Source organism: Guillardia theta (assembly GCF_000315625.1).
Source record: "Guillardia theta CCMP2712 unplaced genomic scaffold GUITHscaffold_49, whole genome shotgun sequence".
NCBI lineage: Eukaryota > Cryptophyceae > Pyrenomonadales > Geminigeraceae > Guillardia > Guillardia theta.
This window is the reverse complement of record NW_005434625.1, coordinates 10,592-24,042: the sequence shown is the minus strand read 5'-3', so window position 1 is coordinate 24,042 and position 13,451 is coordinate 10,592. Positions and strand designations below refer to the sequence as shown.

Below are 13,451 nucleotides of genomic sequence, written 5' to 3'. Positions count from 1 at the left end.
GGAGAGGAGGAGGCGAGGGGGATCGGAAGGATAACAAGATGAGGAAGATAAGGACCTGCGAGACCGGAATCTTTCTCTCCTCCTGTAGGATAGCCACGAGAGTCTTCCGATCTGACGAGCCGCTCGCTTCGCTGTTAGGGTCGAGCTCCTCTAACTCCACCTGCGCCCCGTCATCAAGCTCCACCTCCTTCTCCCACGTTCAATTCGCCTCCATCCTCCCACTAACATCTTGATGGACGTCCTGGTGCACCGGCACAGTGGTGGGCATCAGCGCATCAGCTTCGCTGCTCTCCTCCTCCTCGAGCTGCTCCATCGCCCCTCCCGTCAGCGTCTCCTCCCTCCAGCCCTCACTTACCGCATGCTCTTCATCCATGGGGATGGGCACGGCCCGCTGCACCTCCTGCTCTCCTCCTCCTGTCTCGATCGCGCGCAGCTCGAGCCCCTTCCATCGTCGTCAGGCGGGAGACTCGCCAGAGGAGGCGTCACCTTGCGCAGAGTCCGGTAGGTGGTGTACCCAAGGGTGACGATGAGCAGGATTGTGATGAGCCAGACAGGAGAGATCTTGTTCACATCCACTCCAATGACCTGCTCCTCCTTCAGCCACTCGCTATCAAGGCAGTCGACCCGCTCACTGTGCCGAGCAGCGTCGTCACTTCAAGGATCAAGGCCCTGCATGCTTCTGTCAGCCGGTCGACTACACCTCCCTCCTCTTCTCACGTGTTGTAGTCGATGAGCGGTCGATCCAAGACCGGGTTGCGCTTGCGGACGTTGTAGATGAGATTCATGATGGAGGCACCGAGGACTTTCATCAGTCGGTCAGGGAAGACTCAGCAGGAGGGCAGACATACCTGTTGCCTGCGTGAGGGGAATGGCGTGATGGACGCTGGAAGAGGAGGTTCGGATCAGTGCGTAACGAGGAAGAAGAGGTGAGGACCTGAAGCCGCCGACGCTGACCAGGAGGGGCACCATGATCCCTCCTCCTCCTATCCCTCCTGCTGCGCCGAGAGCTACAGAGCCGGTCAACACCCACGGGAGGCTAAGGAGCACTGGACATACCGGATGCGCAGAAGGTCAGGAAGAAGATGAGATAATCGTTGCTGTTGAGGGGGAACAAGGGTCCCTCCTCCATCGTCTCGTTGTCTGGATCAAAGGAGCTCCGTGCTGGACATCTCGATTCGTAGCATGCCGATCCCCTTCCCCCCCATGAGGTGACGGCGATCCCCCAAACCTCGGCAACTCGCAAGCAGCTCCCTGTGAGAGGAGGATGTGCAGATTCCTTCTCGCTCTCCTTATCTTCTGGTTCTGTTCCGTCAGGCAAGCATCTTTCGGCCCTCTTCCAGACCTCGTCCACTTGTTCGCTGTTGCCTTGCTATTGCTCCAACGCTTGCTCGCTGCAAGCGTTTGCTGTTCCCACTGATATCCCTCTCCCCCTCCCTCTCCTGCTGCTCCTGCTGCTCCTGCTGCTCCTGCTGCTCCTGCTGCTCCTGCTGCTCCTGCTGCTCCTGCTGCTCCTGCTGCTTCCAGGTGGACCCAGTCAAGCCCCTCGATCCTCACGATCCTCAGCCACCGGGGTTTTCTATCAAATGCTGCCTTGCTGCCCTCCTGTGCTTGTACTAGTAACGCTTCTATTCTATCACAGCTGCCCATTTGTGTGAGATGGACCGTACCTGGCCGGGGCGGGGCCGGCGCCGCGCCGGCGCCCGGCCGGCGGCGCCGCCAATCATTGAATGGCACCGTGGCACGGTGACCCCAAACCAGGGCAGGCTCAGTCCTCAGTGGCCGCCCGGCCCCCGCGCGGGTACAAGACTCAGTCGCCGACCGGCGTCACGGCGTACGGTAGTACGCGGGGCACGGTGGCGTCCGACGGTCGGGCGGGCCGTGCTAGGCTCAGTAGCCGCATACAGCGGGCCGGACATCCCGGGGGGTGACTCCTTTGGCACCCGGAGCTGAGTCTCCGAGGCTCGGACACTGCTCCGCCGGGCCCGGGTAGTCCCGACTGTCAGTCGCGGCCCGCCCGCCCCCCCCCCCCCCGGCGCCGCAACGGCCGCGCCCCGCGCGGCCCCGGCGGCACCCCGGAGTAACCGTCACTGAGTCACGGTCACCGGCGGTCCGCCGACTCGGAGGCGTAGTCCGGCTGAGGGCCCGGCGGGGAGGCACGGTCACTCAGTGACGGCCCGTGACCCCCCCGGCCGCCCGGCCGCCGGGCCCTGAACTTCCGAGGCTGATCATCTCTCGGCCCGGCCCCGACCCGGCCGAGAAACTGACCGCCGCCGGCTCCGGGCGTGCGCAGTGCCGCACTGCGGTCGCGCCAGTGCGCCTGACTCTGAGGGGCGCCTGAGTGCGGCCCGGCGAGTGTGTATTGCATAGTACTGCTTATTTTTACTCAACGCTAAAGTACCAGACCCCTCAGTTTCCCCTTGAAAGAACCCGAGGGGTGCAGGGGCAACTGATCATTCGAATTTGTATAAAAACTATTGTAATCTATTTGTGGTTTTAAAAGGCTTGCTAGCATTTTAAAGGACTTCCTAGGAGCTCCCACCCCTTCAATTGACCGTGCAGGAAAGCAAACGTACCCCTTAGATAAATATTTTAAAGTGTACTGGAAAACTTGAGACACACACATACGAATTTTTAAAAGAATTTTTGAGTCCCCATAAGATAAATTACTTTTGAACGACGAGTTGCATTGCGCATGTCCTTTATCCGAACCATAGCCGTGTTGTCCTCATTTTCAAACCATTTCTCTAAAGTTTGAACTATTTATCTAGAAATTTGAACATCTAGAAGAAGATTACAAACAATTCATCTAAATGTGGAAAATCTTGGGTTGTGCGTCTATTCCGAACTCCTCTGTTTTCGATCTCGGCCTCCACCCCGATACCCACGTTATGACTGCGTTCTACAGGGGGTAAGGTACCATGCTAGCTCTAAAAATGAAATGGTATTCCCCGAAACGATATAAATCAACAAACGATTTACTTTAATATATTTTTAAGCGTCTCTCTGTATAAAGACCTTTTAAAAGCAGCTCCAGCACCCCCCTTGTTTCGGTCGGTCTGTTAGACCCTCTACCCCTGAAAAATAAGTCTAAAGTACCCGTGTTCGATCGCAATTGTGTACCATCACCCCCTTTTGGGTCGGCCCCCTATAAGATCCGCCCCCTAGCGACTGCTGCGAGCGGACAGCGGGGAAAGGCAAAATTATGCGAGGAGGAGAGGAGGAGAGGAGGAGAGAAGAGTGAGGAGGGTAGCCAGAGGAGATAGAAGCATGAGAGTATCAGATTCATGCAATGAAGATATGAGAGGAGGTAGAATAGCACAGGATTCGTGAAAGGGCGAGCTCCAAGGTACCTCGGAAAATTCGAGAATGTGATTAATCGAGAAGCGGGAAGGCAGTACTTGCTCTACAGGAAAGGTTAAGCAATATGATGATTGTGTTTCTAAGAAGAGGGGGATAGTCTATCGGGATTGCGGAAGCTCAGATCAGACTACGCAAGGAAGGAAGAGGCGTGCCTGATGTGCGGAAGAGACTTAGTGTTGTCAAATCAATTTTTCAAGGAGAGATTGCTGACATTCATTGCTGATCCATTGAATTGTAGGCAATCTATAACTTCCTTCAAAGTGGACTCGAATCAAGCTTAAGTACACGGTTGTGCTCAATCCTTGTGCGGCAAGATGGCAGAAGCGCGCGCGGCTGTCAACAACATCAGAGTTGGCTCTCTCTTGCAACTGGACGCCATCTCATCACGAGCAAAGTTCCGAGGCCCGCAAGTGCATGCCCTTGATGGTGGGCTCCTCATTGTTATCCCATCTGCTGACAGCCTCCTCAATCTCATTCTCCACAAGTTCAAACATCTGTACTACCATTTCCAGACAGCCTGCTGGCCAGTACCTGTTTGGTCAGCGCTCGCAGGCATCACAGTCTTTGTTGGAGGAGTCATGTACTCGCCTGATCACTCGTGGTGGAGGAGCGGGCCCATCGCAAGCTTCCTATGGTCGGTGGACGAGAACTTTGTCGGCCTCTTCGGGGTCGCCGCTTACCTTCCCAAGTACTTCAGGATCTGCTACCTGTCGGGGTGGTCGGCCTTGCTTTCTATGCTTGTCGTCGCGCTGGTGCAGCGATTCTGCATGCGAATACTGTTGAACTACAAGAACTGGATGTATGAGAAGAAGCCATCTTACCTTACCATGGCATGGGGTGCAATCTTGCGCGGGTTCTTCCTTGGCCAGCGCGAGCCCTTGACCTATTCGTTCCAAAACGCCATGCCCCGGTTGGCTGTTCCTCCGCTGCAGAGCACAATCAAGAAGTACCTGCGATCAGTGCAGCCTCTCCTCACTGAGAAGGAGTACGAGAATGTGGAGAGAGACGCTGTGGGGTTTGAGAAGTCTTCAGAAGCTCGGAAGTTGCAAACTCTCCTGATCATGAAAAGCTTCTTGTCGGGCAACTATGTGTCTGATTGGTGGGAAAAGTACATCTACCTAAGGTCCCGCTCGCCGATTCTGATCAACTCCAACTACTACGGGCTAGGATACGCCAACATGATCCCCTCTCATCATCAGACGCACCGAGCTGCCGTCCTTGTTCACCTCTACGCCAGGTTCAAAGTCATCCTGGACACCGAACGCCTGAAGCCCATGACCATTCGCGGCACTGTGCCGATCTGCATGCGACAGTACGAGCGAATGTTCTGCCTGTGCAGAATCCCCGGAAGAGACGACGACGTTCTCCGTCATACGGACTCGCTCCATATCGCCGTGTTGTACAAGGGAACCTTCTGGCGCGTGGAGGTCTTCGATCATCAGAGAAGTCCCTTATCTATCCATGAGATTCAGAACCAGCTTGACTTCATTGTGGGATCTGTCGGAAAGGTTATCCCTGTCCCAGATCCTGCCGATGCCGAGGCAAATCTGCCTGCTCTAACAGCCCTGAACCGCACTAGATGGGCTGAGATCCGCGAAGAGCACTTCGGATCTGGGCTGAACAAGTTGTCGCTCGACGAGATTGAGCACGCCATGTTTTTCCTGCACCTGGACGATCGCTCGCCTAAGAACTGGAGCGAGACCGCGAGGCTGTCGCTGCATGGCGAGGGAAACACTCGGTGGTGTGACAAGTCGTTCAACCTCCTGGTGTACAGTAACGGAGAAGCTTCCGTACATGCCGAACATTCATGGGCTGATGCTCCAGTGATCGCGCATGGGTGGGAGTGGGTGCTGTATCAGGAGTATGCCTTGAAACCATACCATCCTGATGGAACCTTGAAGGCTCCAGATGACATCCAGCCGCTTGCTGATCATTCTAAGCTTGCTCCAAAGACAAACGTCAAACGCGAGACCCTTGAAAAGCGACAAATTCACCCGGCCAAGCTCGAGTGGCGCTTTTGGCCGGAGGCCCGCGACGCCATTTTGGAGGCAGCGCAGCTTTCGGCAGAGCAATGCAAAGATCTGCACCTTGTGGTAGACTCTTGCGAAGTGTCCAAGGGAGGCTATGGGAAAGGTTTCATGAAGAAGCACAAGTGCAGCCCCGATGCCTGGATCCAAGTCGCGCTGCAGATCGCCTACCACAGGGATCGAGGGTCGCTGGCGCTGACGTACGAGGCCGCGGCCGTGAGACTGTTCAACGAGGGGAGGACGGAGACGATCCGCTCGGTGTCGCTGGAGTCGAAGAACGCAGTGATGCAGATCCTGAGCGATGACGTTCCCAAGAAGGACAAGATCGCCGCGCTCTACAAGGCTGCTGACCAGCACCAGCGCTACTCGCGCGATGCCTCGCTGGGTCGAGGGGTGGACAGGCATCTCTTCGCCCTCTATGTCGCCGCCACGGGCCTCGGGCTGGAAGTGAAGTTCCTCAAGGACGCTCTGAGCATGCCGTGGAAGCTGAGCACATCTCAGATCCCCCAGCGTCAGACTGAGTTCGTGACGACCGATCCCAACATGGTCTCGCCTAGCGGAGGTTTCGGCCCTGTGGCCGATGATGGCTATGGTGTCTCGTACATGATGGCAGACGACGATCGCACTTTCTTCCACGTAAGCAGCAAGCGCTCTTGCAAGGTGACGGACTCCGAGAGGTTCATGCGGGAGATCATGCGGGCCTTGCAAGACATGCGGAAGATGTTTGAGGACTAGGCAGGATATTGATGGGAAGCTGCAAATTTTACCATGGTTGAGGTTGAGCTTTCCAAGCTTGACAAGCTTGACATGCTCGTCCACTGGAAGACTTGCAAGGAGTAGCACAACCGCAGTTAGATCATCCTTGAACTTTGTGTTGACGTTGTATGAAAGATCGTTGTAATAAAGCTGTAGATCTACAGATTCAGTGCACGTTGGCAATCACCACTCAGACGCACTCTGATGTGGGAGTGCAAGAAGAAGTCACTGACTTCATCGGCCGATAGAGTCTACAGCTCGCGGTTCTGAGGAAGATGCAGGACGAGGAGCAGCAACGTCGAGTCGGACAAGCCAGCAGGACTATCACAGTATGAAGACTAGGAGGGAAGGAGTGCGGGGAGTTGGCGGGCGGGGGGGGGGAGTTGTTCGGCAACATTTACTGAAAGATGTAGGCAGCTCGGCCGTACCATTGAGAAGCAACCTTCTTGTTCACCTTCACTCCATGGCCTCGCTCGTACAAGACCCCGAGGTTGAACAAGGCTTCTTTCGGGGGGTTCCTGCCCGGGACATCGCTGAGGTCGAACTTGGCTTCCTTGAGGTTGATCTGGTTGCGAAACTGCTCGTTGCTGAAGACAAAGACAGGGGAAGGCACCTCAACAGCCTTCCTGAACCATCTCCTTGCCTCGATGTAGTCTTGCTTCACACCCAATCCAAGGGCGTACAGCCTTCCAATGTTGTTCATGGCTGCACCGTTGCCCAGGTCTGCAGCCTTGCGGTAGAGAGCCAAGGCCTGCTTGATGTTTGCCTTCACTCCTCCCTCTCCCCGCTCGTAGAGAGACCCCAGGTTGGCCATGGCCTGATCGTCGCCTGCCTTCACTGCCTTCTCGTACCAGAGCTTGGCCTCTCCCAGGTTCACTTTAGTCCCGACGCCTTGCTCCAGCATCACTCCTACGTTGCACATGGCCTCGGGCACCTCAAGCTTAGCAGCCTTGAGCGCAAGGTCAAAGGCCTTGGCCTCGTTCTTCTCCACTCCCATCCCCCTCCTGAGCAGCACAGAGAGGATAGCAGTGTAGTACCCATGACCCTCACTCACTTTCTTCTCGATGTACTTGAGCGCGTTGGTCCAAGTTGGGACGGAGGTCACGTATGTGTTGAACTGTTGACGGTTGTTGTCGTCAAAGTTCATCATCAGAGTCATCAGCACTCCTGCGACCGTCTCGTCTGTCGTCGCTCTCGAGTCCTTCCCCATGAGCTTCGCGAACCCTCGAGCGATGTCCACGTGGGAGCGCAACTCCTGTATGCCCCTAGTCACGATGTTGTCCACGTTGATGAACGTCTCGGCCGAGGAGCATGCGACGTAATTGGGGATTGATTGTTTCCTCCCATTATTTTCGACCGGAACAGCCTTGTTGAGCAGCGAGTTGAGACTCTTGGACGAGTTCTTGCTGCTCGCGTCCCAGACCACCTCCCCTGATTCCTTTGCAACCACTTGACGCAGCTGAAGAGGGTTCACGTCATCGCGAACCAGCTCGAGGACTCTTCCTTCTAGCTCAAATTGACACGCCAAGTTCCGATCAGCGAATCCCTTGATGTCGCACACACTCGCCGCCGACTCTCGCATCCACATGCATGCCTCGTCCGCGCTGCCGCACTTGTCCCTCAGGATCGTCTCTGCGAGGCTGTACATTGCATGGGAGTTCCCCTGTTTGGCAGACTTGGAGAGCCATTCGAGGGATTCCTGATCCTTTCCTTCCACAGACAAGATCAGCCCCATCAAGAACTCTGCTTGATGGCTGCCCGCCATAGCCTTGTCGAACACATCGGTACGATTGAGGTTTGCAATCCGCTGTTGGAACTCTTCATACTCCTGCGCACCCATCTCCTGAAGGAGCTCCTCTGTTGGATCCATATCCTTCATCAGCATGCGGGAGTTCAGCGCCCATGACACTCCAACAAGGCTGAGGAGAACGAGACAAACATGCCATCTCTCGCAACCGCGTACCATGCTCGAGACCCCCGGTGCCCAACTTAAGGGATGCTAGGATTCTGGTGGAAGCGAGCGTTCAAGCAGGAGATCGTTCACGTGCTCTTGTGAAAGGATCGTGTGCTCCTGTCGTCCTCTTCCTCTTCTGTCTCCTCTCCCCCTCCTCTACTTTCCCTCTCCTGCCATCGGCGGCCGCGTATGTCCTGTGGACCGTTTTTATGTAACGGTCAGGTCGTTCCGAGACTTGTTACGGCGGCCAGGAGCAGGCCCGGCCCGGGCCACACTGTCCGGGTGACACGCACCGTAGCACCGCCGCCGGGCCGCTCGGGCCCTCAGTGAACTTCGGAACGCGGCGCACCGCCGCCGGGCCCTTGAACGGTCCGATCGCCGCGCCAGTTTGCCAGAACTGAACTGAGTTGCTTGAAGCATCGGGCAGGCAGCATGATCGGATGATCACTGAGTAGTGTGCGGCCAGTATGTAATGACAAAACAGAAGGTCCGGAATGCTTGCGATTGCTAGAGCATTGCTAGAGCATCCCTGAAGTAGCAGCAGCCCGTCCCGTCATCTAGCCTGCGATATCGCCTGGGTTCGCCGGAGCTCGGACTTCTGGCCCAGGGAGAGATTCAGAGTCGGTTCGGCTTGATACTGATGATATCACTTTGTGAACTGAGTTGTCACTCGGATCAGACCGTCTACTTTCATCGTTGTGACGCGGTCACCCAATCAGTGGTCAGTCTGGTCTGTGCAAACAGGGTACAAGCTCGAAACGCCTGAGAGACTAGGAAGGTGGAGGCCCGGCATGGCAAGCCTCACCAGCCGCCATGCAGCATTGGGACGTGTTGTCAGGGAATGCACGAGAGGTTGCGGTAGGTCAACATCCCTTGCGACCGGCAACGCCAACAGAAGCTTCACAGCTGCCCGGCCTCGATCGCGTTCTTCTGCTCCCCAGCAGCATGAACGACGTCGCACACTCTCCGTGATGCCTTAAAATGCACGATTGAAGATATTTCAGTGGCCCTCTGATTCTATGCTATGTGTTTTACTATGTAGCTCTGCATTGTGATCAAAGTTCAGACTACCTTTGCCGCTCATCTCCAATCGTTCTTCTCCTAGGATGACAGTCACAGATGTCAGCGGACTGTCTGTTGTCGAGGATAATAGCACTGGATCGGCTGCTACAAAGTCATCAGCATAAGGAAGACGAACAGAGGATAGAGAAAGTCACGCGAAAGATCCGCATGAGATCTAACAAGGTCTGACTTGCTGAGACGAGCGATCTTCACTGCTACTTGATTCCCATGAAACCAAACTCCCTCCTCATCGCTCTCATCGTCCTTTCCGTCTTCTTCTCCATTCATGCGTACTCCTCCTCCTCCTCCTCCTCCTCCTCCTCCTCCTCCTCCTCCCCTCTCGCTCTCGCTCTCGCTCTCGCTCTCTCCTCCCCCTCCTCCCTCTTACCTCGTCATCCAGGATCCAATACATAAGACCATGAAGCTGATCTGAGGGTGGGGTAAGTTTAGTACCGGTATACAATACCAAGAAAATCATAAAAATAGGGGGGTAGGGTAACCAAACATTGAGTTGGGGTATGCCAAAAGTTTGCGCTGGGGTAGGTAGTATTGGAGAGGGGGTAGGGGTACGAAAATAACCCTCAATCGATCTGAAAAGAACGTAATGATACTGGGGTGGGATCCACAATTGGAGGGGTTCTCTAGGGGCAATATGGGAAGAGGACTCAATTCGAGGGTGGGGTAGTAGCGGGAGGCCGGGAATGCAGGAAGATGTGTAGGAGTGTACAAGGCAAGCAAGGAAGTGATGGAGAGCGCGAGAGAGCAGGCGAAGAGTGGGGAGAGAAGATGGAGGAAGATGTAGAGGAAGAGGCTGGGGCAGAAGAAGGGACAGAGACGGAGACGGAGACAGAGACAGAGACAGAGACAGAGACAGAGACAGGAACGGAGACGAAGCAATGATGATGAAAGGGTTGAGGAAGGAATTTGCTGAAGGAGTGACAGACATGAAGAAGACAGGGAATAGTATTGATTACCACTATTTCATGGATGTGATGGAGCTACATCACTTACGAGGATGGGGGGCGCATAGGAGGTACATACACATCAGATAGAAGGTGGAGGTGAATCTTGAGATGAGAGGAGGAGGAGGAGGAGGAGGAGGAGAATGGGGAACACGACGAGAGATAGATTTCCTGTGCTGGAAAGCTGACTGAGCTTTCAGGAGGAGGAGGCTTCTCGCTGGTCACAGCAGATCGATGGAATTCTGACCCTGGTGGTTGACTCCACGAGCAAAGCTGTGATATGACAAGGTTGTGCTGACTTGATCGGAGGATGAAGAGGTTGCGTCCTGTGCTCATACAGCTGCTCCTTGCCGGTCTGTGCCAGAGCAGCCTGCATCCTCGAGCGCTGGTCTCTGGCGGTGCATGCCAGCATGCTCGAACAGGGGGCGGCTGGGCAGCGTTGATGTTGTCGGGGGAGGACAGAAATTGCGTTGTCGTGCGGCTACGTGGAGGAGAGGGAGCTGCGGGCTCCGAGGAGGGGGCAGAGCAAGGGGAGGGGAGGATCCAGGTCGGGTCTCAAGTGGTTGTCCTGCATGTCCCGACGGAGAAGATAAAGTTGCAGGAGCACGCGGGGAAAGTTGGGGTGGTGGTGGGGGAGGAGAGCTGCGAAAACGCGGCCGAGTGTGCGGATGGAGGGAGACGGTGCACGTGGAGGGTGCAGTTCGACAACGAGACGACGGCATGTCTACACCGCATGCAGTCACCGGGGAGGACGAAGCTGACTTTGTACGACCACAACACCCCAGAGCATCTGAGCCAGCGGGGGCTGACGCTGATGCGGATGCACGGCGATGCAGATCAGGCAAGGGCCCTGTTTGAGAGGGCTCTTGAGATTGACCCGCAACACTCTCGCTCCATGTCAAGGTTCGCAAGCATTCTTGTCATCGCACACTTCATCCTTGAGAGCAATAACAACATCCTCAACCTTCATCATCGTCGTCATCATGCTTCACACCCCGTGTTTGATTCTTGCTTGTTCTTTCTTGTTCTCTCATCATCATATTCTTATAGCATCCTCATCCAACCGCACCTCCTCCTTCAACTTTCCTTCCTCCTCTCATTCACTAACTCCTCCTTCCAGTTTCGCCCACTTCCTCCACTCAAGGGACCGAGACCTCGATCAAGCACATGAGCTGTTCACTAGAGCTCTGGAAATCGATCCTGACAGTGCTGAAACCCACTGCTACCTGGGCGGCCTCTACCTCGACGATGCTTGCAAGAAGTACGATAAGGCTGAGAAGCACTTCCAGAGGTGTTTGCAGATTGATCCGCAGCATGTCAATGCTCTTGCATTCTATGGCCTTCTTAAGCAAGAGGTAGCTTTCAGAACTCCTTCCTCGTCCTGCTTTCTCCTTGTTCCCCTTTTCCTTTCTCTGCCTCCCCTTCCTCGGCCTGGTCCCCATCCTGACTCCATTCCAGCTTCTTCTCCTCCTCCTCCTCCTCCACCACCTAAGCGCTTGCTGCAGGTCACGAAGGACTACAATGCAGCCGAGCGCATGATGTCACAAGCGCTGATGCTGGAGCCGCGTCATCCAGAGGCCCTCTCGCACTTTGCGACCTTCTTGGGGAAAGTTCACCAGGACTACACCAACGCGGAGAAGATGTACGATATGGTGAGATGGAGAAGATGAGGAGGAGGCGGGAAGGAGACGAGGGGAAGGGGGAGGGGAGGAGGGGGTACAGCAGGCGTTATCAAGGAGACGAAGAGACAGGTAGGTGAGGAGAGGAAGAATCAAGAGCACGAGGGAAGTGCAGGGCAGGATGGAGAGAGGAAGAGAGCATGACAGAAGGAGGTTAGGAGGAGGAGGTTGCGCAAACTCTGCCAGCAAGAGGAGGAGAAGGAGGCTGATGCTGCTCCACAGGTGCTTGAGTTGGACCCTAAGCATGTGAACACGCTCTGCAACAAGGGGCTGATCGTTCAAGCGACATGCGCCAACTACTCGCTAGCAGAGCAGTACTACCAAAGAGCTGTCGAAGTGAGTGAGGATGAGGAGGGCGTGATGGTGATGGAGGATGGAAGTGGGCACGAGAGAAGTGCTAGGGAGGAGGACGAGGACGAGGACGAGCAGCAGCAGCAGCAGCAGCAGCAGCAGCAGCAGCAGCAGCAGCAGCAGCAGCAGCAGCAGCAGCAGCAGCAGCAGCAGGGGATTATTAACTTTTCACTTATAGGTGGAGCCCATGCATGGGCCATCCTACGGGTTTATCGCTGTCTTGCAACATTCGGTAAGGGCGTGAGAAGTCGAGTCAAGGAAACATGAAGGGGAGGGAGGGAGGGGGAGAAAGAGGACGGGGAGAGAAGAGGAGAGAAAGGGGAGATGAGGGACGAGGCGAGAGGGGGGAGAATGGAGGGATGCAGAGAAGGGGAGGCAAGAGTGGGGAAGGGAGAGGGCAGTCGGAGTAGGGAGTGATGATTATCGCCAGATACAACAAAAGTATGCAGCAGCTGAAGAAAATTACAAGGTTGCGATGAAGTTTATTCCGAACGACCCGACTGTGAGTTTTTCTTGCTCTTCCTCCTACTCCTTCTCTTCTTCCTGTTCCTCCTTCTCATCCTATCTCTCGCCCACTCCAGATCCAGCTCCCTCTCCCTATCTCTCAACCTCTTCCCCTTCCTCCTTCTCGTGCTTCTCTCCTACTTCTTCCACAACATTCCTGCTCTCCATCTTTTCTCTCTCCCTCTTTCTCTCGTCTTGTTGGCTCCTCTCTCCGCTCATGATGAGCAGGTACTGGCGAACTACGGTCACCTGCTCTATGACGCCAAGCAAGACAAGCCAGGAGCCGAGGCGATGTTCAAGAAAGCGCTGCAGGTCATTCTTCCACCTCCACCTCTACCTCTACCTCTACCTCTACCTCTACCTCTACCTCTACCTCTGCCTCTACCTCTACCTCTACCTCTACCTCTATCTCTACCTCTACCTCTACCTCTACCTCTATCTCGCTCCTCTCCTCCTCCTCTTACTGCTTCTTCAGCTGGATGCCAACCATTCCACTCTGCAACTACGCCATGCTGCTCGAGGTCAGTGAGTCTCAGCTGGAGTCGAGCTGAGAAGGAAGCAGGAGGGGTACCAGGACTACGAGACGGCAGCCAAGATGTACGAGAGAGCGATAGAGGCCGAACCCAAGCACGTGACCGCCATCTGCCAATATGCCAACATGCTCGGTAGGGGAGGACGAGGACGAGGACGAGGACGAGGACGAGGACGAGGACGAGGACGAGGGTCAGGTGGAAGAGTGAATTGGAAAGGAGGAGCAGGAGAAGAAGATGGGGAGAAAGAAGGAAGAAGGTGAGAG

General features: G+C 55.4%; 4 protein-coding genes across 4 annotated transcripts in view; 2 read left to right on the top strand and 2 right to left on the bottom strand.

Annotated features, from left to right (window-relative positions):
- Nucleotides 1-199: 199 nt before the first annotated feature.
- GUITHDRAFT_110958 (hypothetical protein) lies at nt 200-1,129 on the bottom strand (the record flags this gene model as incomplete). Its single annotated transcript, XM_005829830.1, has 8 exons — nt 200-304; nt 356-442; nt 487-585; nt 633-669; nt 718-802; nt 849-883; nt 935-1,007; nt 1,057-1,129. The coding sequence occupies 8 exons, from the start codon at nt 1,127-1,129 to the stop codon at nt 200-202; spliced, it is 594 nt and encodes a 197-aa protein (XP_005829887.1).
- A 2,953-nt stretch (nt 1,130-4,082) lies between these two features.
- On the top strand, nt 4,083-6,116 carry GUITHDRAFT_42076 (hypothetical protein; the record flags this gene model as incomplete). Its single annotated transcript, XM_005829829.1, has 1 exon — nt 4,083-6,116. A coding segment is annotated over one exon (2,034 nt), but the record flags the coding sequence as incomplete, so codon positions are not given.
- Nucleotides 6,117-6,555: 439 nt separating this feature from the next.
- Nucleotides 6,556-7,221, bottom strand: GUITHDRAFT_48352 (hypothetical protein; the record flags this gene model as incomplete). The annotated part of the gene is made up of 2 exons (XM_005829828.1): nt 6,556-6,687; nt 6,763-7,221. Coding segments are annotated over 2 exons (591 nt in total), but the record flags the coding sequence as incomplete, so codon positions are not given.
- Nucleotides 7,222-10,854: 3,633 nt separating this feature from the next.
- GUITHDRAFT_110955 (hypothetical protein) overlaps nt 10,855-13,451 on the top strand; it is a gene marked incomplete at both ends in the record, with an annotated part of 4,412 nt that continues 1,815 nt past the window's right edge. Inside the window, 7 exons of the mRNA XM_005829827.1 lie at nt 10,855-11,024; nt 11,242-11,476; nt 11,627-11,773; nt 12,023-12,383; nt 12,517-12,653; nt 12,884-12,967; nt 13,218-13,320. Of these exons, the coding sequence (XP_005829884.1) occupies nt 10,855-11,024; nt 11,242-11,476; nt 11,627-11,773; nt 12,023-12,383; nt 12,517-12,653; nt 12,884-12,967; nt 13,218-13,320 (1,237 nt within the window). The remainder of the gene's footprint in view (nt 11,025-11,241; nt 11,477-11,626; nt 11,774-12,022; nt 12,384-12,516; nt 12,654-12,883; nt 12,968-13,217; nt 13,321-13,451) is intronic.